Source organism: Haemaphysalis longicornis, unplaced genomic scaffold (assembly GCF_048455015.1).
Source record: "Haemaphysalis longicornis isolate Haplotype H1 unplaced genomic scaffold, Haemaphysalis longicornis Haplotype H1 scaffold_10, whole genome shotgun sequence".
NCBI classification, from domain to species: domain Eukaryota; kingdom Metazoa; phylum Arthropoda; class Arachnida; order Ixodida; family Ixodidae; genus Haemaphysalis; species Haemaphysalis longicornis.
The window spans coordinates 28,907,201-28,929,236 of record NW_027526204.1 but is presented as its reverse complement, the minus strand read 5'-3'; the positions used below and the strand labels follow the sequence as shown (position 1 = coordinate 28,929,236).

Sequence of the window (22,036 nt, the reverse complement as noted above, 5' to 3'; positions counted from 1 at the left end):
TCTGCATGCACTTGCAGTATCATTACAAAGTTGTTGCATGATCGATCGTGAAGCGTGTACAGTGCGTAAGAGGAGCCGTATCCGCCAAGCTCGCGGCGAAGTACTGTAGTGATGGCGACCTCCTTGACATTTGAACACATATTGACAGGGGTTCTTGTGCAAGTCAGAATAAGAGGTTTTTGTGGCGCAGCTTCTCAATTAGGCTTTTCTGTGGTCACCATTAATTGTATGTGTCAAGAAAGAAACTGCATTTACAGTGATAGTTTTGCGGTCAGTAGCAACACAACAAGGGCTTTCAAGCTTTTTTGTATAATAAAAAACACATCCTTTGCCAAAAATTTCGGTTGTCTGTATTTATACTAGCTCACTTTAGGTTACCTATATCTCTGCAAGTGTTTTGTAAATCGTGTCGTACGTTCTTATTTTTATACCTAGTAACCTTTCATCTGGTGGCGTGTCGGAAATAACATTAATCTCAATGCAAGGTGTCTGAACCATACAACGACTGCTTAATTGTAATATACCTGACATCACAGATGTTTTTAATTGTACCAGCAAAGGACTGAAGACGGGGCTACGTGGAGGCTCACCCAGCAAGAAAAAAGGTTTTTAGGCCACATGAGGCGTCGAAGTTCCCGGACAGCTTCAGTGCGAGCTGTGTGCGTACACTTGTTTTTGATTCGAGCATCGTTTTTAAATGTGACATGAATGTAGGTTTGTCTGTTAAAGCGGTGGAGAACAACACTTGGTTTCGCAATCGAAAGTGATTCCCAATAGTATAGTCATTAGCGGTTTCCCCTGCAACAAATAAAAGTCAAAGTTTGGAGAGTGGGTCTCACCTGTGCGGTCTTCACAGGAACAGCATTCCCTCTGCCCGTGCACCCGATTTTGTTTTCCGTTCACGTACATGCAAAGAGAAATACAAAAGAGGCAAGAGGCAGGACATGTTAGCTGTTTGTAGTTTAAAGAAACAGTCTTTGAGGCTACTATTCGGCAGCCATTGCACACTTGTCGTACCTTCACGATTCACGCGCACGCGCTCCTACGCTCACCCGCTTTCCCAACCGTTTTATTTATCCGATCCTAAAGCATGAGACGCACGCACGACTGAAGCATGCGATTAGGACCGGTTGTGATCGTTAGGACCGGTTTTGGCGACGTACGCTGGGCGGAGGAGGCTGACTACGTGCGCCTGGCGAGCCAGGTGCAGTTGCAACCATCGTGCGGCCACAGCCAATGAGAACCCGAAGGCGCCGTTATAATGACGTTGCGGAAAGTTTCTTTCAAAGCCTCGAGGAGGCGTCAGTGGCACTTCCGAGTATTTTCTAGGAAGCAGCTCCTCGCCGCCGCCGACGGTGGTCCGCGCACTTTCGAACCACAATACAGACACCTCGACCTGGTAGACACATGTGGCCAGCGGTACCAGCAGCATGGACGAGCGGAATCGTTGGTGCAAAAAGTCCCCACACCGCTGTACTGAACTTAAAATGCAATGCCTAACATCATAGCGCTATTCATTTTCACTTTAAGCTGATAAATGTTATGTTTGCTCGGATTTCTCTCGCACATATCTAAATCGACCGGAGTGTGCCTAAACAGGGAGGCAACCATGGAGCGAAAACAGCGATTCCGACGGTCATGGCACGCACACATTGGAGCGTATATCTCAAATTCACGCGTACGTCGTGGCGACCGTCGTAGCGATCAGTCGCATGGAAATCGCATGAACCAGTCGTCTATGTGTCTCGCGCTTAAGGCCGGCAGCACACCGGTAACCAAACATTAATAAAAACGACATGCGTATGCGCATGGTAGACGGACATGAACTCAAAAATACGCAGAACGCATAATCAACGAGAAATTATTTGTCCTACCGCAATTGGGGCTTGAAAGAATTCGACGCGTGTATTCGGACCTCACTCGCAACGTATCAGTATTAGTTTTACTGGAGCCGCTTGAAAGTAGGCAATGAGAACATCCCGAATTGAGTTCTTTTAAGCGCGTACAGTGTCTATGCCAACGTTTCCTTCATAGATGTCTGTCACGGTTATATTGGTGGGTACATTGAAGTTTGAATACTAAACCCTTTCCTGACCTTATTCAAATTACTGCGACTGCGTGCGTGTCTTTCATGTGTGCCGCCATGTTTGCAACCAAATAACCAAATACTGCGAAAGCAGGTAGCTTTCACAGTAGTGCGAAATACTAGACACGGAGAAGATACTGCGAGTACCACTCGCGCACTGATGATCTGCCTCAAACGCGCCAAACGTTTCTTTTTGGTCAAGAATAGACGAGATTTAGGGGAAGTCCCCAAGGTGGCGGAAGTTTCTGTGAAGGAACTTTTGACTTTTGACATGCGAAGTTCATTCGCAAGCACTTCCTTCACCCTGGGGACTTCCCCAAGATCTGGTCGATTTAGCACCTGCCCATCACTTTGAGATGTTGATCGATTCGCTCTCGCGCTACAAACGGCTAGCCTCCTGGTGAATTACCCCAATTGGTAGAGTGACTGCCCTGGATAGGCGGTGGTCCCGGGCTCGAATCCTGGACCTTTGCATTTGGTCAACAGTGTTGACCAGAAGAACTTTGGTAAAAATTTAGTAGTTTGTAAATGCTTTGCGTATATTAACTTGTTCATGAATTGCTTTTCTTTTAACCATTAGGTTGAATCCAGGGAAAAACATGCAGACAGAGCAAAGTTTTCGAGTTAAAGTAGCCCAAGAAACTGTCGTATTTTAAGAAACTTGAATTCCACGCTCTCCTTTCAATCGTGAATTCCACCCTCTCCTTTCAAACAGTTCATTTTTCATTGGTATTGAGCCTCTTAACGAATTTGAATTTTTTAGCCACTTATGTTATTGACGGGGTACTTGACGCCCTTGCGTGATCCACAAGGGTGTCCGACAAGGGGAGAACATATCGCCAAAATATATGAAGCGGGAGTACAGCGGGTACTGAAAAGCTCTGAATGGGAGACAGCGACGCCATAAAACGGAGAATATTTACGCCAGTTAAGATGTGCGCAAGACATCCACTTTTTCAGTGATTCAGGACCTGCAGACAAATCCTTAGGAAATGTACTCGGCGTGCCTAATCCTACGTTTAGATAACACTATTCACAATCAAAGTCGGATTGTCACACACAAATGATTAGAATCACTTTATGTAAATAAATAGGAGGTAGATGAGTATATTTTGTTGAAGCTATCAACACCGATCCAAGGCACGAGAAGGTTTAGTGATTGACTTATTGATTTATCGATGGATTATTGTATAAAAAATTCTAGTTAAAAAGCTAGAGCCAGAGTATGCGTATAATGAAGACTCGCAAATTGTAAACAGCCAGGGCCGCAGAGTGGCTACCAAGAAACAAAACGCGCAGTAGAAGACCGATAACTTAACGGAGAGCTGAGATATCAAAAGCTTGTAGCAAGCAATTAATCTGAACTGCGTAGGACATGAGCAGTTTGGAGAATATGGCAGTGGCGTTAGTTCCTAAATGGATCTAGATAAGCTAATAGATATAATGATGCGTCTTGATACTGAGAACACACATCTCTCGACCCTCTCTTAAAGGGACCCCGCAACACTCTTTGAGCAGTGCAAGTAAACCTGCGCAACGTTTAGATTACACTGCCAGGAATACCTGAGCCAAATATTACACGTGCACGCGAAGCGGTGAGCGCGCAAATCGATGTGAAAGACGCGGAAAAACAACCCGCTCTCTCTTCAGTTGTCCTCATTATGCATGGCCTGAGGGACGTCACATAGGCCATGGCTGCCCGATGGGCTGTCACTGGTCAACTTCGCGGGTAGATTCTCCCATTTCCGTCGTCGTCATCGCTGTGTACGAACCTCTTCTATGCCTGAACCTGTAGGCACAGTTTTGCGGCTTCTTTTGTGTTTTGAGTGCGCGCGGAGTTGAGTGATGAGCTCAATACTTCCATTTCAACGGGACCACTCGACTACAAAGGTTTATTGCTTCAAAAACGCCCTACCAGCCCGAGCGCGCACTTTCGAGCAGGCACCCATGCCTGCTTTTTTTGTGGCACCAGACCGGAAATAGGCCCCTCCGCGTTGCGGAGAAAAGGGGAAAACTACCCGGCATGTGATATATCGAAGGCCGCCGAAGAGAACGCCGCGAGCCGCCCCCCTCTCCGGGAGAGAGCGCGCAGCTTTCGTCGCGTTGCCCGCGGTCGAGTTGAGAGGGAACGATTATGCGCGATTTCTCATCGCGCGTAGTTTCGTTAATTGTGAACGGATTTTCATAATTCTTGCGGGAGGAGATTTCTGGGACAATACACTTTATCCCAAAATACATTACTAGTAGTCGATGGCAAGTGTTGCAGGGTCCCTTTAAGCCACGAAATGCTCCAGCAGGCCAACAGTACCACGCATTTGTCTAGTGTCGAACGCGCGGTGTTTACAAGTCTTTTTTTTTCTAGTTTCAATACCCGTTGGAGTGCAGGATACGTAATTTACGCACCCTTTTCTGATTCAAACCTTGGCAAGGCGCTCACCTCACCGCTTGTGCCGCAGAGAAAATTTTAATGCGATTTCATAACCAATATCTAACCAGAACATGACATCATGCAAGCGTGAGTGCTTGACAGTTATAGAAAACCGAGAAAACAAAAACGTGCAGGTGGACGAGGAGAATCTGAGGACCCGTTCGACAATTCCGAATTATAGCGGTTTTAATGAAAGAAGGGAGGCGCAATAGAATCTATAAAGTACAAAATGCAATACACATGCTGCAAATGCCATGAACAAGTCCTAAAACAAGGGGAAGAGGTGCCTAAACTGAACATAACCAGCTTTGTAGACTATTACGCCTAACTTATAAATTCGCGAAGCAAGTAACGCAACAACACACATCTTCAGAAACGTAAACTTATCGCCACATCAACCATCCTGTATGTCTAATTCAGTTACACGAGAACACTAAGATTATGTCAGTATAGAAACGGCACCCCGCCCTACATTGGCATTCTTAGGCAGCTTGGATTTTGGTCACAATCAATATAAAACAAGACACTCACGTGGCCTGCAAAAATATCGATGGTCTATAATCCACGGAAACTGAATTTGCATTCTTTCCTGGTGGTGATAAGGGGAAACAGAAGTGCCTAGTTGCATCTAGTTTCTTTGGGTTTGAAAAAAGTAACATATTTCTTAGGTCACAGAATATATACCTTTAAATGATACAGCGAGTAATGTTCAACGATTGTCTCCGAGTAGAAGCTGATTGGATGAGTTATGGAACACGATTCCCCACACCCCGTCGACGGCCACCTCGTAGGCGGTAGCGTACGCAACAGCCGCAACCGAATCCCGTGATCTCGCCGGAACTGGCGCTCCGCTCTCGAGATTGATGGAGACTGAGCTTGGGTGCTCCCCACGCATGGTTGCCTCGTTCTTCGGACTCCCGGACTCTATTTGGTACGAGTGACCAAAAGACGCGCGAAATCGTGGAGGCTGCTCATATCGCGAAAATGGTGACGAGTGTGTAAGCCCGCCCTTCATATATGTGTCTAATCTTAAAGTTTACTATCTGGATGACCTTCTCACTTCTCCGAGCGCTACACGATGCTCGCTGTCTCATGATGATAATAATATTCGTGGCCAAGCGATGGTGAAGAGTAGGTTCGCTTGTGTCTGGCCTAAGTTATGTGGTATCTTATTTTGTGTACCACTTTTCTTCCTGTATATATTGCCGCGCACTAGGCATTGAGTTTGTTTGTTTGTGTTTTGTTTTTACTGCCCGGCCGCGCCCGGCAGTGTTATCTGTATCCCAAGCGAAGCGCGTGTTCCATTCTTAATTGTTATGCCCCACGTGTTATCTCATTCTGATACGGAGAGCGTTTTGCACCAGCGTCACTAGCATCAAATAATCTTTGATCTACAATGTTGTGGATGTAAATCGATGGTTTGAGAAACACTCGCACCGAAAGATAAAAGCCTGCAAAGCAGACGCGCGGTATTCCGATCGCCGACGCTGGCTTGCGTACGTCACTTTGCTGACTGATGCTCCGCCGCCTGTGTATTCTTTGAGTTGTTAGGGAGCACAAGTTTACTCCAATGAAATTGTTTTCCTTGAAAACAACTGCGCCGTCTTCGGCATCGTGACAATATGTTCATGTCTTTTCCAAGAAAATTTTACTTGACAGTAGCGATCCGTCCTGTTTGTATTTGTTTCTCATGGTTTTCGTTGTTTCTTCACGCTTCCTTAAACCATGATCCCGAAGGTCACCCACTCGTTCTCTGGAGTCCGCTGCGTTTGGGTCTCGTAACAGGCAAGGCGTGTTGATGGCCCCCACTACGGACGGTGCGCCTATCGCTACGACACCTGCCCGCCGACTTCTTGGGTTCCAGAGCGATGCCCGTATTCAATATGATGATGATAGCGGTGATTAAGATGATGATAACGACGATAATGATTATTATACTTGTACATGGCACATACCCAAACAGGGCATCGGCAAAACATCAGGGGTACAAAAATATCCTGTTTATTTGCAGGCTCGGGTAAATAAGAAATTTATATAGGGTAACAATACTTTTTTATTCAGTGCACCTTCGACTTTCTCGTTTCTCCCAGCGCTGTCTCATGATGATGATGGGGATAATCATGGTCAAGCGATGGTTACCTCAACCGGTGTCGAAGTAGAGTGAACTAGAATAGGTTATTCTAGTTCACTCTAGTCGAAGCATTGCCGATGATGCATCGCCTCGCCCTCATCCCAGGGGCCCAGTAGGTGCTTTATTTACATGAAAACGTATTAAGCACTTTGTGACACTTTTTTTATTTAAACAGCGCATGTGCCTAGAGATTCCCATGCCTAAGCATGTGCTTAGGCTTCTCTTTTTCTTTGACTTGTTTAAGTTGCATGAGCTTTAGCTTCTGGATCTGGGTGCGCAGGCTGCTGAACACGTTTAATACAATCCTCAGGGGCATCTTTGACAACTATGTACCTGAGTTGCCAGTGATTGCTATCAAACGAGAAAAAAAATGGCGCCAATCCACCCCGTGAATGTGGTCGGAAAGCAAAGCTGTAAACGGCACCCATAACGATTACTCATGCGACATCACTTAAATTCACTCACATCGCTCTACAAATAGTAAAACCAGAGAGAAGTGAAATGCACTTAACTTCACACCTTATTACTGCACAGAGATATTCTTGGTAAGGTTAAATCAATGCATGATGCATGAACGGTGTTTGGTTGAGTTGCATTGGTGTAGCAGAAGAGTGGAAACTTTTTTTATAAAATTAAAGTAAGCTCCAACCCGGTGTTAGACGATCTGACTTCGCCGTCTCTGCGCCGCGCATGGAGGCGACGAAATTTGCGGCAGAGAAGGAGGACGAGCAGGAAGAAATACTTCTGTTAAGTTTTTTGAACAGCCCAGAGTGTAGCCCTGGGGAGTCATTCCTTCTTCTGTGGGGCCCATATGCAGTCCGCGCGGCCTGTGTTCTGTCCACCCGCTGAAGATGGGTAGGTAGCGAGGGCCTGTACAGAAGCATCCCCCATTGCTCTTGTTGGCTAGCTGACAGAAAGAGAGGAGGGTGCTCAGGGCTAAAGTCGCACACCCCGAATACGGGTGGGACTGTTCCTACTTCTGAGCAAAATTTACATTCAGCGTCGTAGCGATTCGTATACATTAAGTGAAGAGGCGTAGTCTGTGGGAAGGAGCCCGGATTGTATGAGCCGCAGGGTAGTTTGTTGTTCTCTGGAAAGGTCAGGGTAAGGCAAAGGTACGGTCTGTCCCAGAAGGCGAGAATACTGGGTTATCTCCCTGAACGTGACAAGCGGGTGACTGTGCTCGTGCAGCTTCATAGCACGGGAGGTAAAAGCACAGGCTTGTTGGGTGGGCACATTTGCTGCCCTCCATTGAAGCGCGAGGGGGTGTCCAGATGAGCTGAATGGAACCGTTTGGGGAGTGGCTTTTAGCACGCGCAGTGCAGGTCAGGACACCCAACCCAATTGGTAATTACAGTAGGCTTCCTGGGAATCGGTGACTACCCTTTGAACCCCTGGTTGAGTGAGAGCCAAGGTGATGGCTGCCTCTTTTGCTGCCGTAATTTCTTGGATCCAAAGCGAGGTACACGCAAGGAGGTTGGTTCTAGAGGTAGCCAGGATGAGGGCGCATTGCTTCCCTCGATGTTTGGATGCGTCTGTGTATATAACTGCATGATCCCCACCGAGGGTGATGTTTAGCGCTTGAGCCCATGGTTTTCGGTGACCCTCGTCATGTGAGGGCTCATATTTCTAAGTAAAGGGAGCATCTTTAGATTTAGTCACCAAGAGTCTGGGAGTACGTCAAGCGGAGTGACATTCTGGGCTGTTCAGCCAATCTGGTCAAGCATGCGGCTACCCACTGCAGTTCTGAGTCGGACCTTCTGAATAGAAAGATGGCCTTCTATCTGCTCTTCCATCGTGTTGTGGAGCCCCGCGCTAAGCAGCCTCTGTATGGACGCACTCATGAGAAGACTAATGGCCTGCTCGACCGCCTTTCTAATCGCTATATAAAGCATCTCTATGTCTTCCTTGTCGAGAAGAAGACAGGTGGTTGACGAAACTGGCCCTCGAGAGGACAAAAGCTTCAATTATTCGAACGGTACTGCATTCCTTTAGGTCTCACTTCTTGGTGGCAACTCGCCCTAATATGTGTATGATTTGATTAATCCTGTATTTGAGGTGCTGCGAGAAGACGTCACTCTTGCTGTTAGCCTCGAGATGTAGGCCCAGGATCTTTATGCTGGGGCTTGGAGTGATGGCCTGGCCATCAAGAAGTATTTGAATGCATTCCTTGGTTTGGCGTGAGTGCGGAAAACAAGGAGCTGTGATTTTTTACGTGAACACTGGAGGCCACAGGCATTAGCACATTGGCGTACTAGAAGTGAGACGCCATGCATTGGTGTGAGCTTCGTTTATATTTGTAATTCTTAGCACATGAGTAAGGTGCGCACAGGGCCGCTAGACGGGCGTGAGTGGTCGCGTGACGCTTTCACGTGGCATTCAGTGAGTACGCAAGGGGTAAACCCGTGGACGTGCTTGGTGAGTACTCCACTTGTCTTCCCCGTCTTCGCGTGGGCTCGTAGCTAAATCGGTAAGAACACGGGCTCTCGCTGTGTTAGTCTAGTAGTTCCAGGTTCGATTCCCGGCGGTGCCAGTAAATCCTTTTGTTATTCGCTGGCGTTTTCTGGTGACACCAACGGTCGCGAAAGAACCCTTGGGGGGTAGAGGTAAAAAGCTTTGCTTTAAAAAGGCGCTATGAAGTGTCCCACCAAACCAAACCATTGGCTGACGGCACCAGTGTGCTGTCCGATGCAAATCTGACTTTTCCCACTGCGTTAGGCCATAGCTCTTGTGTCTTTTTACGAATTAAGATATATGTCTGACCACGGTAATGGTCGCTCTTGCTAACTCGGCCGAACGAATCGGTGTGCGATGCTTTAGACTACGTTTCGTACAAGCCACAATAGGAAAGTATTATACACCATTTGCATACCCTTCGAAAGAAGTTCTGAAATGCCATTTCGTTGGCGTACATTATTGACTCTTTCTCTGGACTTTTATTGAAGCCGTGTATAAAATTCAAGCTCGTCTGTTGTTTCGCTTTCATGGAAGTCGCCAACGCAGTAAAATGTCCTGTAATTTCACTTTCGCGAACTCAAAAATGTTGCCCGATTCCAACTACCCGACGAAATGCGACTAGCATGTATCTGTTGACCCAACCGCTTGGAGGCTGTGGCCTACGTACACGCAAACTGAGAAAAACAATCGGCCGCTTTGGAAACGACATGCTCTGTCTTTTCAGTGACGACCAACTTTTGTCAAGCGGTGGAGACATTCGCAAAAGCAGTTGCTCACAGCGCTGCACAACAAAGCAGGACGCAGATTCTATTGTTCTTTTAGATGTCTTCAGTATAAATGCAGTGCAGCAGTCTTAACATTAAATATAGCGCAGCCAGAATGGCAGAAAAGTGCTGCACTAACGTAGAGTAGTCGCCAATACTTACGGAAGGGCGAAGAACTGGCTTTCTGAGAACACTTACAAAAATGAAAGCATACGGCAAGTACATAGCAACGTCGTGGTCAGTGTACAAGTCATAAGAACAGTTTTGGTGCAGCCACAAGTTTGTATGAAGGAAAGTGTGACATCCACCTGAATGAACCAAACGGCTACAAAGGAACGCTATAGAGCGTTGTCAGAAACTTCACAGTTTAAGAAAATTTCGTCCTGGTCCAGGATTCGAACCCGGGACCACCACTTAACCACAGCAGTCACTCTACCAACTCAGCTAACCAGGAGGATAGCAGTGTCTGGCACGAGAGCGAATTCATCAACAGCTCGAAGTGATTCGTCCTGGAGTTTAACTGCGAAGTTTCTGACAGCACTCCATAGCTTTTCTTTGCCGCCGTTGGACTGCAATCAGGTGGATATCAAACTTTCTTTCATAGAAACCTAATCCACCTTGGGGTTTCCCCTAAATCTGATCGATTAGCCACAAGTCGGTTATGAAATTGCACACCGACCAGACGGACTTCTGTCGAACAGTGGGCTGCTACAGCGATTAACGGAACAATAAAATACAATAACATTATGCTGTTCTTTCCTCGAGAGTTCCGCATGTCGATGGCTTAAACAACAGTTCTTGGTTCCTCGAGATTGTAATTACTATTATTTAATTCTATGCCAGTGCATGGTAAGGAACGAAGATAAAATGTTTGCCGAAAATTTAGCAATGCCTGTTTAGATGTCCGATTTGCACGCAATGCGCAGTTTTTCAACTCAAAACCCACAGTCCATCTTTTGTTTCAACAAAGAGAAGAACCCATTTTCCAAACAGTAAAAGGAAAAGTGGCGCAGGTGCATAGTGAACTTTCGCCGCACCAAAAGGTATTTTATTGCACAGTTGATGATTGTACAATTATTTATTTAAAACCTGGCCTGAGAATGTGGCTGCCACAGCGAATTCCACGTGTTAGCCAAAGCGGAAACCTTTGCTGTGGCAACTGTGGATCACCAGAACCACTGAAGCACGATGTCTTGCTCGGCATATAACCGAGCAAAACATCGGCACCGCTAGGTATAACCGAGAAAGAAACTACTTCGGAAAGACGGTTGAGTTCCACAACTCTGGTCTTATAAGGCTAAAGCCACCTCTTCTGCCATGGTGGCCTTTTGACCTAAGCGAAACGTGCTAGCAGCATTACTCACTACTGTGCACGCAATCGGCTTCACTGAGATATCAAATTCATTCAGTCAGACATTTCACGTCACACACTGAAAGCTACATGCTCGCTCCTTTTCTAACCTCTTCCTTTTAGGTTTCCCTTAGTCCTCTTCCTTTTCTCCGCTCATTTACCATGACTTCTATAGGGAACGTGCAACAGAACTGCTGCGCCGTCTCATGGGCACTTCCCAAACTACCCGGCCTGCAGTCAAGCATAATACACTGGTGTGGTTATCCGAGGCGGCAGCTTCGTCATGTGCGGTTTAAATTGCTACGCTGTAAACTGTAATGTGAATATACTTCATTTTATTTTCCTTTATAAACGATGCTATTTCAGCATTTAGCATGCTTATCTCTAGGACCAGAGAACACTATGGATACGCAATTTGTACTGCGTGAAGGAAATGCTTGTTTACATTTGGTTGGACACCCGTGCCCAGAATACAGGTGCTAATTTTTTTTACATGGTGCCCATTACGCGGAATTGTAGCCGGTGAAGAAGATAAGAATACACAGTGCTCATTTTGTTAGTGATAGACAATCGACGGATCCAAGATTTCCGTAATACGCGCCTTCGGCTTTCCCACCGACGTAATGCAAAACGCCTGGTACTGACTCCGGTTATAACTCGCCTGTCAACTTGCTATGTTTGCTATTTATAACATACTACTTTCTGTGTCTCGGAGTTTTGTTAGACGTATAAAGAAGGGGAAATGAGAGGTCCTCTTGTTGACTACACGAACGTTAATGTCGCCTTCTTTTCTTGTGCACTGCGGGGACTTTTCTTTTTGAGCCATCCCTGCTTTCAATCACAATTGCTGCAGCTAACGACTTTATGATCAACACGTACGCGTTGATTGTGTGCGTATTTTTATAGTATTTTGAACTGCTATACCACCTGTTTCCTTTTTTGTGTGTGCGCAATTATAACTGCGCTGCATCAGCACCAGAAATGTTTTGGAAATGTCGCGTTTTTTTGTACTACGCGCTGCGGCTGTGAGTCAGACATTATGTGATTTGCGTCCGGGTGAGTGACGGCCAGTGCTATCCCTACATCTTCGGCAAACATAGTTTTGCTAGTCTCCTCACCGATATTCCGTCTACGTGTGGTTCCGCGTGCCGGACCGCAACCGTAGAAATGCCTTCTGCCGTGGGAGCCGCTACGCCTACATAATACACGCCCTTGTGGGCGCCATATTGTTTTGTTATGTCTGTTGCGCGGGCTTGGCGTCTGCTTAAGTTCTGGTCTGGAATAATATTACAGGGTATGGGTTTGACGATGAGGCTGTGGCTATAGCCGGTAAGGATGTCCACTCTGTTTCTACTGGTAGGAGGTAGTGCGATTGGGGGATCCTGAAGGACCTGCCTGCCAGTAGCTGTCATTAATAGGGTCATGATTCGGCTTGTCTCCTGAGCCTCTATGAGTCCAGTTGTCATATTGTGCAAGCCGAGATGCAGCAAATGGTCAGTGGACGTTTTGAAAAGGAGTACAAGGTCTCCCTTGGGAGATCTCATTGTTTCTTAAATTCGCTGGGTCGTAGCTTGAAGTAGGGCCCCACACACGAAAATGCGGTTGATGACGAAGTCCTGTACGAGGCGGAGAACATCGCCTTCCTGGATATCACCGCGTTTGTCACATACTCGAACTATAATACGGCCGATTTTTACTCACATAGATCTAAGTTCGTTGAGCGCAAAAGCGTTAATGTCTGACTCACTGCACGCACACCTAATTTCGTCAGGGGTCGGGTAGTACTCCTTGTAGAAATATTCTGACCAATATCGATCCAGAAACATTGGAAACCATAAACCTAGTCGAATCGGTACCTGGCCACCATGGAGTAGAGGACAGCGAGGCTGCGCGCAAAGCTGCCTGATCGTCAACCCCTGGAGTTTCTCTTAGTTCCCAGCCTATGAACATGCGCTCGTACGTTACCCTCTCACTCCATTCCCTGACATCAGAACATGGCTGCGCCTCAGTACGCAGGCGTTCTCAGTGCCCGCCAAAAATTTGGATACAACTGAAGAGCGCCATCTTCGCAAGCTGTAGACGTGGTCACTCCACAGCCCCGCAATTCTCTAACACATCAACCTATCCTTCTAGGGTTCCGGTAACTGTTGCGGCCAGGGAGCAGACACCTACCATTAGAAATGGCCTGCTCATATGACCGCGGACACGAAGACAAACATAATCCAGTGAGAGAGGGCTGGGGAGCAGCCGTGTGCGGCTGCTCGGACCTGAAGTCTCAGCGGGCTCTGGCACAGCGGCCGCGGGCTGCGGCTAAGACCAATGGGAGCACGGATAAGGAACACCACAAACGCTGGAGAGGCTTAACACCCTCTCCCGCCTTTTAACCTTGTTTTTAGCATTAATAAAGTTTCTCCTCCTCCTACACACCTCCACGCTGCTGCTACAGAGCGTAATAGAATTACAACTATTTTTTGATCAGCAATATCGACATTCTACTCCAACGAAGTGACCGCTGAAAATGATACTCCCAAACCAATCTTGTGCCTCCATTCCACTTTCTTTCTCTGCTCTCACCTAGGGACCTACTCCTATATAAAGCGTGCCCGCCAGGTGAGGGTTTGCCCTGATCAAGGCCAGTGTCTGCTGAAACGTTAGCCAATCGCGGATTTTGCTTCGCTCGAAGTTTCTTTTTTGTGTTCTCTCTCCATCTCCCAAGTTTTATTGCTCCCGATATATATATATATATATATATATATATATATATATATATATATATATATATATATATATATATATATATGTGTGTGTGTGTGTGTGTGTGTGTGTGTGTGTGTGTGTGTGTGTGTGTGTGTTTGCGTGTGTTTGTATGCGTGTGTGTGTGTGTGTGTGTGCGAAGGGTACCCCATCTATCATGTACCAAGATTTTAAAAAGGGCAATGGCGTTGCTTGAAGAAAACCTACTGAATATTATTTCTAGTACAGTGAAGTAAGGGCCAGTATTTTTTTCGTGAAGGATGGTTAATTATTTATTTAGAGGTAATTATGTACCTAACTGATTAGTCCTCTACTAATTGTAAAGTGTCAATGAGGTACTGGTAGGTACCCACGAGGGCCATCTTACTGCGGTATTTTTATCGACGAACTAATGGCGCACAGTTAGCCAGAATGAGGTAAAGAGAAGGAAAAATAAATTTGTGCCGTATCTGTCACACGCGCCCCCGAAACTTGCTGCTGCTGCTCCGTGCATGCGCGCCGTTATCAAGGTGATGCGCTGTCAGTTCGGGCGTGTGCCAGGCAAAACAGTTGCTTTTAATTACTTCATTTGAAAGCGATCGTTTATTGCGCCAGCGGGGGGAGCAGTCACGTGGTATTTGTCATAATTCGCGAGGTTTGTTGATCAGTCAGAATAAATGAGCAAGCAATTAGTTCGTCGTCGAAAATAGCTCAGTTAGATGTCCCTCGTGGGTACCTACAAGTGGCTTTGTCAATGATTAGCACAGTACTTCTCTAATTAAATCATTCATTACAATTACCTAATTATTTATCCTTACCGAAACAATACTGCCCGCTACTCCACTGCACTGGAAACATTATGCACTAGGTTATTTTCGAGAAACTCCATTGCTGTTTTTTTTAAATCTCGGTGCATTATAGCTGGGACACCCTGTATACTGTATGGCTACTGATGGTTTTATTGTTTTAAAAAATGGGTGGAATGAAACCCAACAACTTTACTTCAGCGTTTCGTACAGGGACCGTCCTTGAAGAATGAGTAAATCATTCTACGTTAGAGCATGGCTTTATGCAGTTTGGACAATAGAAGGGAAAAGGAGAAACGGGGGGAGAAAGTACACAGCGAAGAAAATGGACAAAAGTGAGGCACGCATCCGAGCGAAGAGGGCAGATGAGGGGAGTTGACGAGCAAGGGCCTTGACGAGTTGAGGAGGAAGGGTAAATGCGAAGGGAGGACGACAAGTTGATCGGAGGTTATGCCCGGTCAGGCAAATGTAGCCAGCATCACGGAAACGCGGGCGCAAAAACCGTTCGCAGATGTTTTTCTAATTAGCAGCGTCGCGAGAGATCGCGTCCTGTTTCCCGTCATGGCAGCCGGGCCGTTCTCCACCTATTCATTCCACTTTTGTTTCTGCTCTGGCCGTTCTCATGGTCGTTAAATGTGGGGACAGGCTACGCGGGCAAGGGGTAGTGGTAAAGGTTTTTCATTAATTATCCGTAACAGAGTGAAAGGAGTGTCACAGTGTGTGTGCCAGTATTACATCCAGTTTTGAGAATGAAAACTGCAAGGGAATGGGTTGATTTTTGATGGTTTCTTTATAGGACGTGGTGAGGGATCGAGAGGAAAGAGTTCAGCCTGAAATGCTGGGTGTCAAAAAAAAAGGGAAGACAAGCAAGCAAGTGCGCGCACACACATTGGACTAATATACCGGACGCAGTGTCGTCACTACAACAGATCATTGAACTTACCCGCTTCCTAGCATACACGACTGTTGCGAAAACCACAATCAAGAAAGGAATGACGAGCCTCATCTTGTCGCAGCGTCACGTCTTGTAAGAACACCACAACCATGGACAGACCGTCTCGAACGTGCTTACAAAAACATTTTGGTTAAGAGCGTTACGTAAAGGCAGTCATATGTGTGAGTGCGTGCGGGTGGCGGCACGCGAAATGCCGCTCCGCCTTCTCATACCTTCCTTTATACCAGCGTTATTATTTCTCCAAGCATTAGGCATTTTGGTACACGGTAGGAACACGCACGGCGGAGGCCAGGATTAAGCCCACGTGGAGCTGAAAGGGAAAGTAACAAAATAACCAACGTTCTCGCAAGCTGAAAACAATCGAACATCTCAGGGGGACCTATTTGACGAAACGCACTTGGTTGCTGCATTGTCTTGAAGTGTAGCTTTGACAGTCAGCAAGATTGGGCCCTCCCTATTCTGTGAATTGTTGTCGACGATAATGCTATTTTTGGTGGATTGCATTTCGCGATGAAACGACTCGCGTTGCCCTCGGAAGCGCTCTCTATATTTTGGCCAGCTGTGCTCATAGTATTCTCTGGTCTTCTGCAGTGCCAGAAAATACATGCCCGTACTCCGAAGAATGACGTAAACACGATGACTTCATATAAAGTTATCAGCGCGAGCCTTGAACTTCACTATAAATATCTTGTAGAAGCCAGAAACAAGTTCGTGAAAGAGAGCAAAGTAGTAAAATTTGGTTGCATAGTATTGTGGAACCCGAGAACATAAAACAAAACGAGAAGGATAAAGCGCTGAAGAGTCTTTGACTTTGTTTCTTCAAAAAACAACATAAGAATAAATTAATCGTTGCAAATCGTTTCAAAGGGCGTGCAGTTTGTTAAACATTCCCAGGTTGCCGCTTTCTTAACATATTCGGATAACTGTTTGTCTGCAAAGATGAATATATTTCGGAGGTCCAAGCGTAGACTTAGCAGAGCGTCTTTTGCTGCCGTGATGGCATGCAGATTGTTAGGTTGTTACCCTGACGACCCGTAGAAAATAATGCGTTTCTCCGCCATAACGTCCAGCGGCCATGTACAGTTTTGTCGAAATTTTCTAGGCAAAACCGGAAACGCGCAGGCTGCCAAAAATCCAATGTGCAAGTCTACGTCCCGAGCGAGGCTGAAACTTTTTATGCCGTAAGGCTAGCGGAAACTGTTTTCTTTCTTATTGTTATGAAATATGGTTGTCGCGTTTACAGTAAAGCCTATTCTTTGAATTGTTTGTGGTCGAGAAGGCTTAGCATTGGCATAGCAAATTTTGACAAAAAGTGTACGTGTATCTATCGAGTATCTAGCTATCACGTGAAGGAGTGAAGTAAAATTTTGCTTTAAAAATTGATGCGCTCACTGCTAGAACGTTGCGAGATTATCTGCCCATGTTTTTTTTGTTATTTATTTATTTATTTATTTATTTATTTATTTATTTATTTATTTATTTATTTATTTATTTATTTATTTATTTATTTATTTATTTATTTATTTATTTATTTATTTATTTATTTATTTATTTATTTATTTATTTATTTATTTATTTATTTATTTATTTATTTATTTTGTCATAACTCATAGCCCCGGTCAAGGGCGCTACATCACGGGGCAAACAAGCCAAACGTGATTTCTTCGACGGCTTCATTGAAGTGGGTGACGCAGGATTGCTGGACAGCGTCAGAAGGCAGATCATTTCAGTCTATGAAGAAAAAATGAGTGGTCGGAGGCAGTATGCGCATGAGCGCGTAAACAGGTTTTGAATGGCTGAGACGACATGAAAGGCGGTGAGCAAGAATGATAGCATGGTTTAGGAGCATCGAATGGCGAAAACTTTGGACGCGGCATAATGACCACAAAAGCGACGACGATGATGATGACAATTCGATTATGTAATCGCGCAAGCGCTTCTCATGATCATCATCATCATCATTTATTAAACCTTTAAGGACCCCAGAGGGGTATTATATAAGCGGGGGGGGGGGCAGAGTTATCACTAGTGCATATGTGGTGCATACTCGGCGAAAAAGCGCAGAGAAAATGATTATTTATTGCAGATATGAGCTTCAGCCTAACGAGGAGGTGGCTACTTCGAACTTTACAGTAATTAGGAGGTATAAGAGCCGTCTTAATGAAACTGCGAGGTTAGGAGAATTACATCTGAAAAGGCAAGAGCTGAAAGATCACACGAGCATTAAGTAAACTACTTTCTATATATGTCCCCCTAAAGCAGCATATGCCAATGCCACATATGCACCTTCAACATATATGTACCTGCATGGTTCCTAGAAAAGTTGCCTTGGGTTAACGTAGATTAAGGAAGAGCACACAGTGGTTGCCGGCAAAATCGCACAGTAAGACACACCACAGACGCTTCTCGGCACAGTCGCCGCTGTAAAAGCGAACGCGCAACAAAGTTTGATTCACCCAGCGTCTCCTATAATTTTCTGATGGTACAAATCTTTACTCATTACTTCTAAATTTTTCTCCGCAAGCGATTCGACGCCTTTGCTACGGAACTACACCAGGCACTATCGTAACACTCCTCAGCTTGAAAGTCGGGTTGACGTTACGAGGAACCAGGCGTTTTCTGGATATGTACATGTAGTAATGCAGCTTTCGTTTGGAAATTGTAAGAGGAGTTGGTTGTATGGTTGCGACTGATGGCCTATAGTGCACCGTATTCTCACAACGGCATAAGCATTGTCCCCAGATACCCCTTCCACAAAAAACCCGACTTAGTTCGTCATGCAAGGAAAGCTGGTATAACGACGTCCGCGATGCATTTTCCGGAATCCGAAGAGGGCAAAATTTCACTAACTGTCCGCTTGACGCCGCACAATAAAAACTGTCCTTGCGGAACAGATGGAGCTAAAAAAGTACAAAATAGATGTGAGATCTCGACGGAACGGACAGACCTTGACCGATAAATGGCGCAGAAATTAATTTTGGGCCATCTTCACTAACATGAAACCTCGGGAGGGGCGAAGCATGTAATCATAATTGCATTCTTGGCGCTTTGGCGTTTTTGCCAACGGAAATGAAACCGTTGGCGGTAGAGGTATAAAAGTTCGCTGCAATAGTCTGTTGTCTTTAAAGCACGAAACTCTCTAGCACGAGGTGTGAACAAGTGTCACGGTGTTTTTTTCACTAGCGTTACGAAGCGCTCCAGCCCAAGGCATAAACGAGTGTCCTGGTGTTTTTTAGTACGCCTTACGTTCTAGAGCGAGGCGTGAACAAGTTTAGCGGTATTTTAGTACGGTGACTTTTAGTACCATACCGGTGTTCTAGTACCTCGTCGTCGTTGTCCTCATCGTCGAACAAGACGACGACGACGACGCAGACAGGACACGCCCACAGCCCCTAAGGGGCTGCGCCCCTAAAACAAGAAAGAACCGAGGAGAGCAATGTTTACAACACCGAAAGTTCGGTTAATCCGTCTCGTATCTCGTAGGCTGAAACTTTCTTTTTAAACATACTTCCGTCTAACACTGCCTGGCTCAATACTCACTGAGAGAAAACATCATCATCATCATCAGCAGCAGCAGCAGCAGCAGCCGATGTGCGCCCACTGCCGGGCAATGGCCTCTCCCATAGATCTCTAATGGTCCCGGTCCTGTGCTAACTGCGACCAATTATCTCAGCAAACTTCTATATCCCATCAGCTCATCTAACTTTCTGCCGCCCCTGCCGCGCTTGCCTACTCTGGGGATCCACTCGGTTCTCCTTAAAGTAGCGCTTGAAACGGGACGACAGCAGAGAAGACAGAAACGAAGGCGCTAACTCCCAACTGATTTTATTACGCATAAACTCCAATATATACTGAGAATGAACACGCGCCCAGGTTAACCCCTTGAACGGGAGGGTTCATGAACACAAGATTACAAGTGCTACAGGATAATCGCACTGTAATGGCAATGAGTACTCAATTACAGTGTTGCACGGGACAAATAGGGAAGCATGTTTAACATTGAAACAGCTGCCAGACTTGTGTCCTGACAACTTCCTTTCAACCAATTTACACAGCTTGCCCAGGTTATTCGGAGCAGAAAAAAGTACTCTAACCCCATAACGTCCAGCAACACTTTTAAAGCCATGTTATAACCGGTGAATATACGGAATCACAGCGGTTTTCAGTCTGTCTGCCACAATATCATCTTTCCTAGATTGTGCTGTCACCCCCACCACTTTTACTAACTTCTGAGCAGCCTTTCAAGTGCTACTTAACGATGTATCAACACCAACTAGCCGAACTGTCGATTTTTCTGTTACCCTTAATGCGAAACGGTTATCTTGCCTTCGCATTACATGCCCTGCCCACGCCATTTTCTTCTTCAGAATTTCTACTAATATGTCCTGAACACGCGTTTGTTCCCTGACCCACCCCGCTATTCTCTTGTCCTTTAATGTCGCACCTATCATCTTCCGGGACATAGCTTGCTGAGTCGTCCTGAATTTAAGTTGAACTCTTTCAGTGAGCTTCAAGTTTCTTTCCCATGGGTGAGTACCGGTACGATGCAGCTGTCATACCCTTTCTTCTTCAGGGACAATGGTACGCTGTCATTCATTATCTGAGTATTCCTGCCATATGCTATCCACCACATCCTTATCCTTCTAATTGTCTCTTCCTCATAGTTGGGATCCGGGGTCACAACTTGGCCTAAGTAGATATATTCGCTTACCACTTCCACTCTCTCACCACCTAACTCAAACCGCTGTTCTCTCCCGATGTTATTGAGGATTAGTTAGGTTTCCTGCATATAAATTTTTAGGCCCACACTTCTACTCTGCTCGCCCAGTGCAGTGAGCATGCTTTGCAATTCGTCCCCCGAGATACTAAGCAAGACAATGTCATCACCAAAAATAAGATTACTGAGGTATTCTCCATCAACCCTTTCGCGCACGTATTCGAAACTCTAAGTTTCGTGAACCAGCCTGGCAACGTCAGTCAAAACAAACGAAATGGCGTCGCAAAACAGGTCCGCCGTTGCATTTCTGCTTGCTGCTGTACTAAGGTTCTTACTGCAGCTTATATTCGCGTTTTTTGCGAGGAAGGGTGCCTGATTTCAACCGATGGCCTTTTCTTAGTCGGGCCCGTCCAAGACTGGAGCGATGAAAAGAGCCGAGATCGTCGCTACATGCATGCAACGTCGGGAGCGAGCTAGGAAACGCATCGCATTTCACTTAAGATAAGCTGCCTTTTTATGAAGCCGAAAATATTGGAGGGGCAGTGCTCGTGTGCACCAGGGCTGTCAGAGAAGGGTAAGCAACTTGCTGCGGTTCTCATTTACTGCGACAGGTAAGTCGTGTAGTTTTAACTACCACTTGTTCGGGCTGTGAGGGAGCTTCGGCGTAGCCTTATCAATAATATTCTGGTGTGAGCGCAAACTGCAGAACAAATATATCCGCCGGAAGAAACAGTGCAATAAGAACACTTTTGGTGTTTTAGTTGTTGCCTGTACGCCCATATTGATGGCGCTATTTGCGCTTGGAAACGAAGCACTCTCATACGGCTAGACTCTAGGCGAAAATGCGCTCGGAAAAAATGCGCGGCGAGTGTTCTCTTGCATCGTGGCAGATTTTTAGATTGTGCGAGGTGCTGTGTGGTGTCGAACTGCATTAGCTATTTTTATGGCTCCATCGCCCTCGCGATGGCTGTATTTCAGATTGTGGCGAAAAACGGAAACACCGTATATTCCAGGTATGGACATTCAGCTCCAGGTATGGACACTCCAGGTGTGGACATTCCAGTATGAAGCATGGTGTTTCACTGTGTGTAGTTCTGCAAATCCGCCCAGATTTTTTTTTCGCTTGTATGATACCTGTCTTCGGTTTGTTCATTGTCATTGTAATTTATGTCGCATTATGGTTACTTTGAATGATATGAAACAACTATGTTGTCAATTTACAATTGTGTGGCAGTAATATGTAAAAAAGACACCGTTTTATTATTTATTAATTACAAGTACCTACATTGCCCATTCGGCAGTGTTGTAAGGGGGAATACAGTAGAAAATACAGCTACAGCAGTAAATCGAATACAAAGCAAATTATGACCATAATAAAATCACACGTAGCATAATAAAAAGTAAATTTAAACACATACGGCACAGCATTGTAAAAAAGTACAAAGCATAGGAGTAAAAGCAGCAATTACACGTATCCGAAATAAACAACCAAAACAAGCACAAAGCAAACCTTAAATATATGGATTATTTCAGCAACTCAAAATTCTGTTTCAATGGCTGTTATGAAATTAGAATCGGAGAATACTGGTATATTTAGTGCGTTCCAGT

At 45.6% G+C, this 22,036-nt stretch overlaps 1 protein-coding gene across 1 annotated transcript in view; it reads right to left on the bottom strand.

Moving 5' to 3' along the window:
- The window catches only part of LOC144157670 (uncharacterized), a 30,008-nt gene extending 14,047 nt beyond the window's left edge, over positions 1-15,961 (bottom strand). The window contains exons 1-2 of the mRNA XM_077688479.1: positions 15,700-15,961; positions 840-870 (exon numbers count right to left, since the gene is read on the bottom strand). Of these exons, the coding sequence (XP_077544605.1) occupies positions 840-870; positions 15,700-15,762 (94 nt within the window). The 5' untranslated portion in view covers positions 15,763-15,961. The remainder of the gene's footprint in view (positions 1-839; positions 871-15,699) is intronic.
- Positions 15,962-22,036: the final 6,075 nt, after the last annotated feature.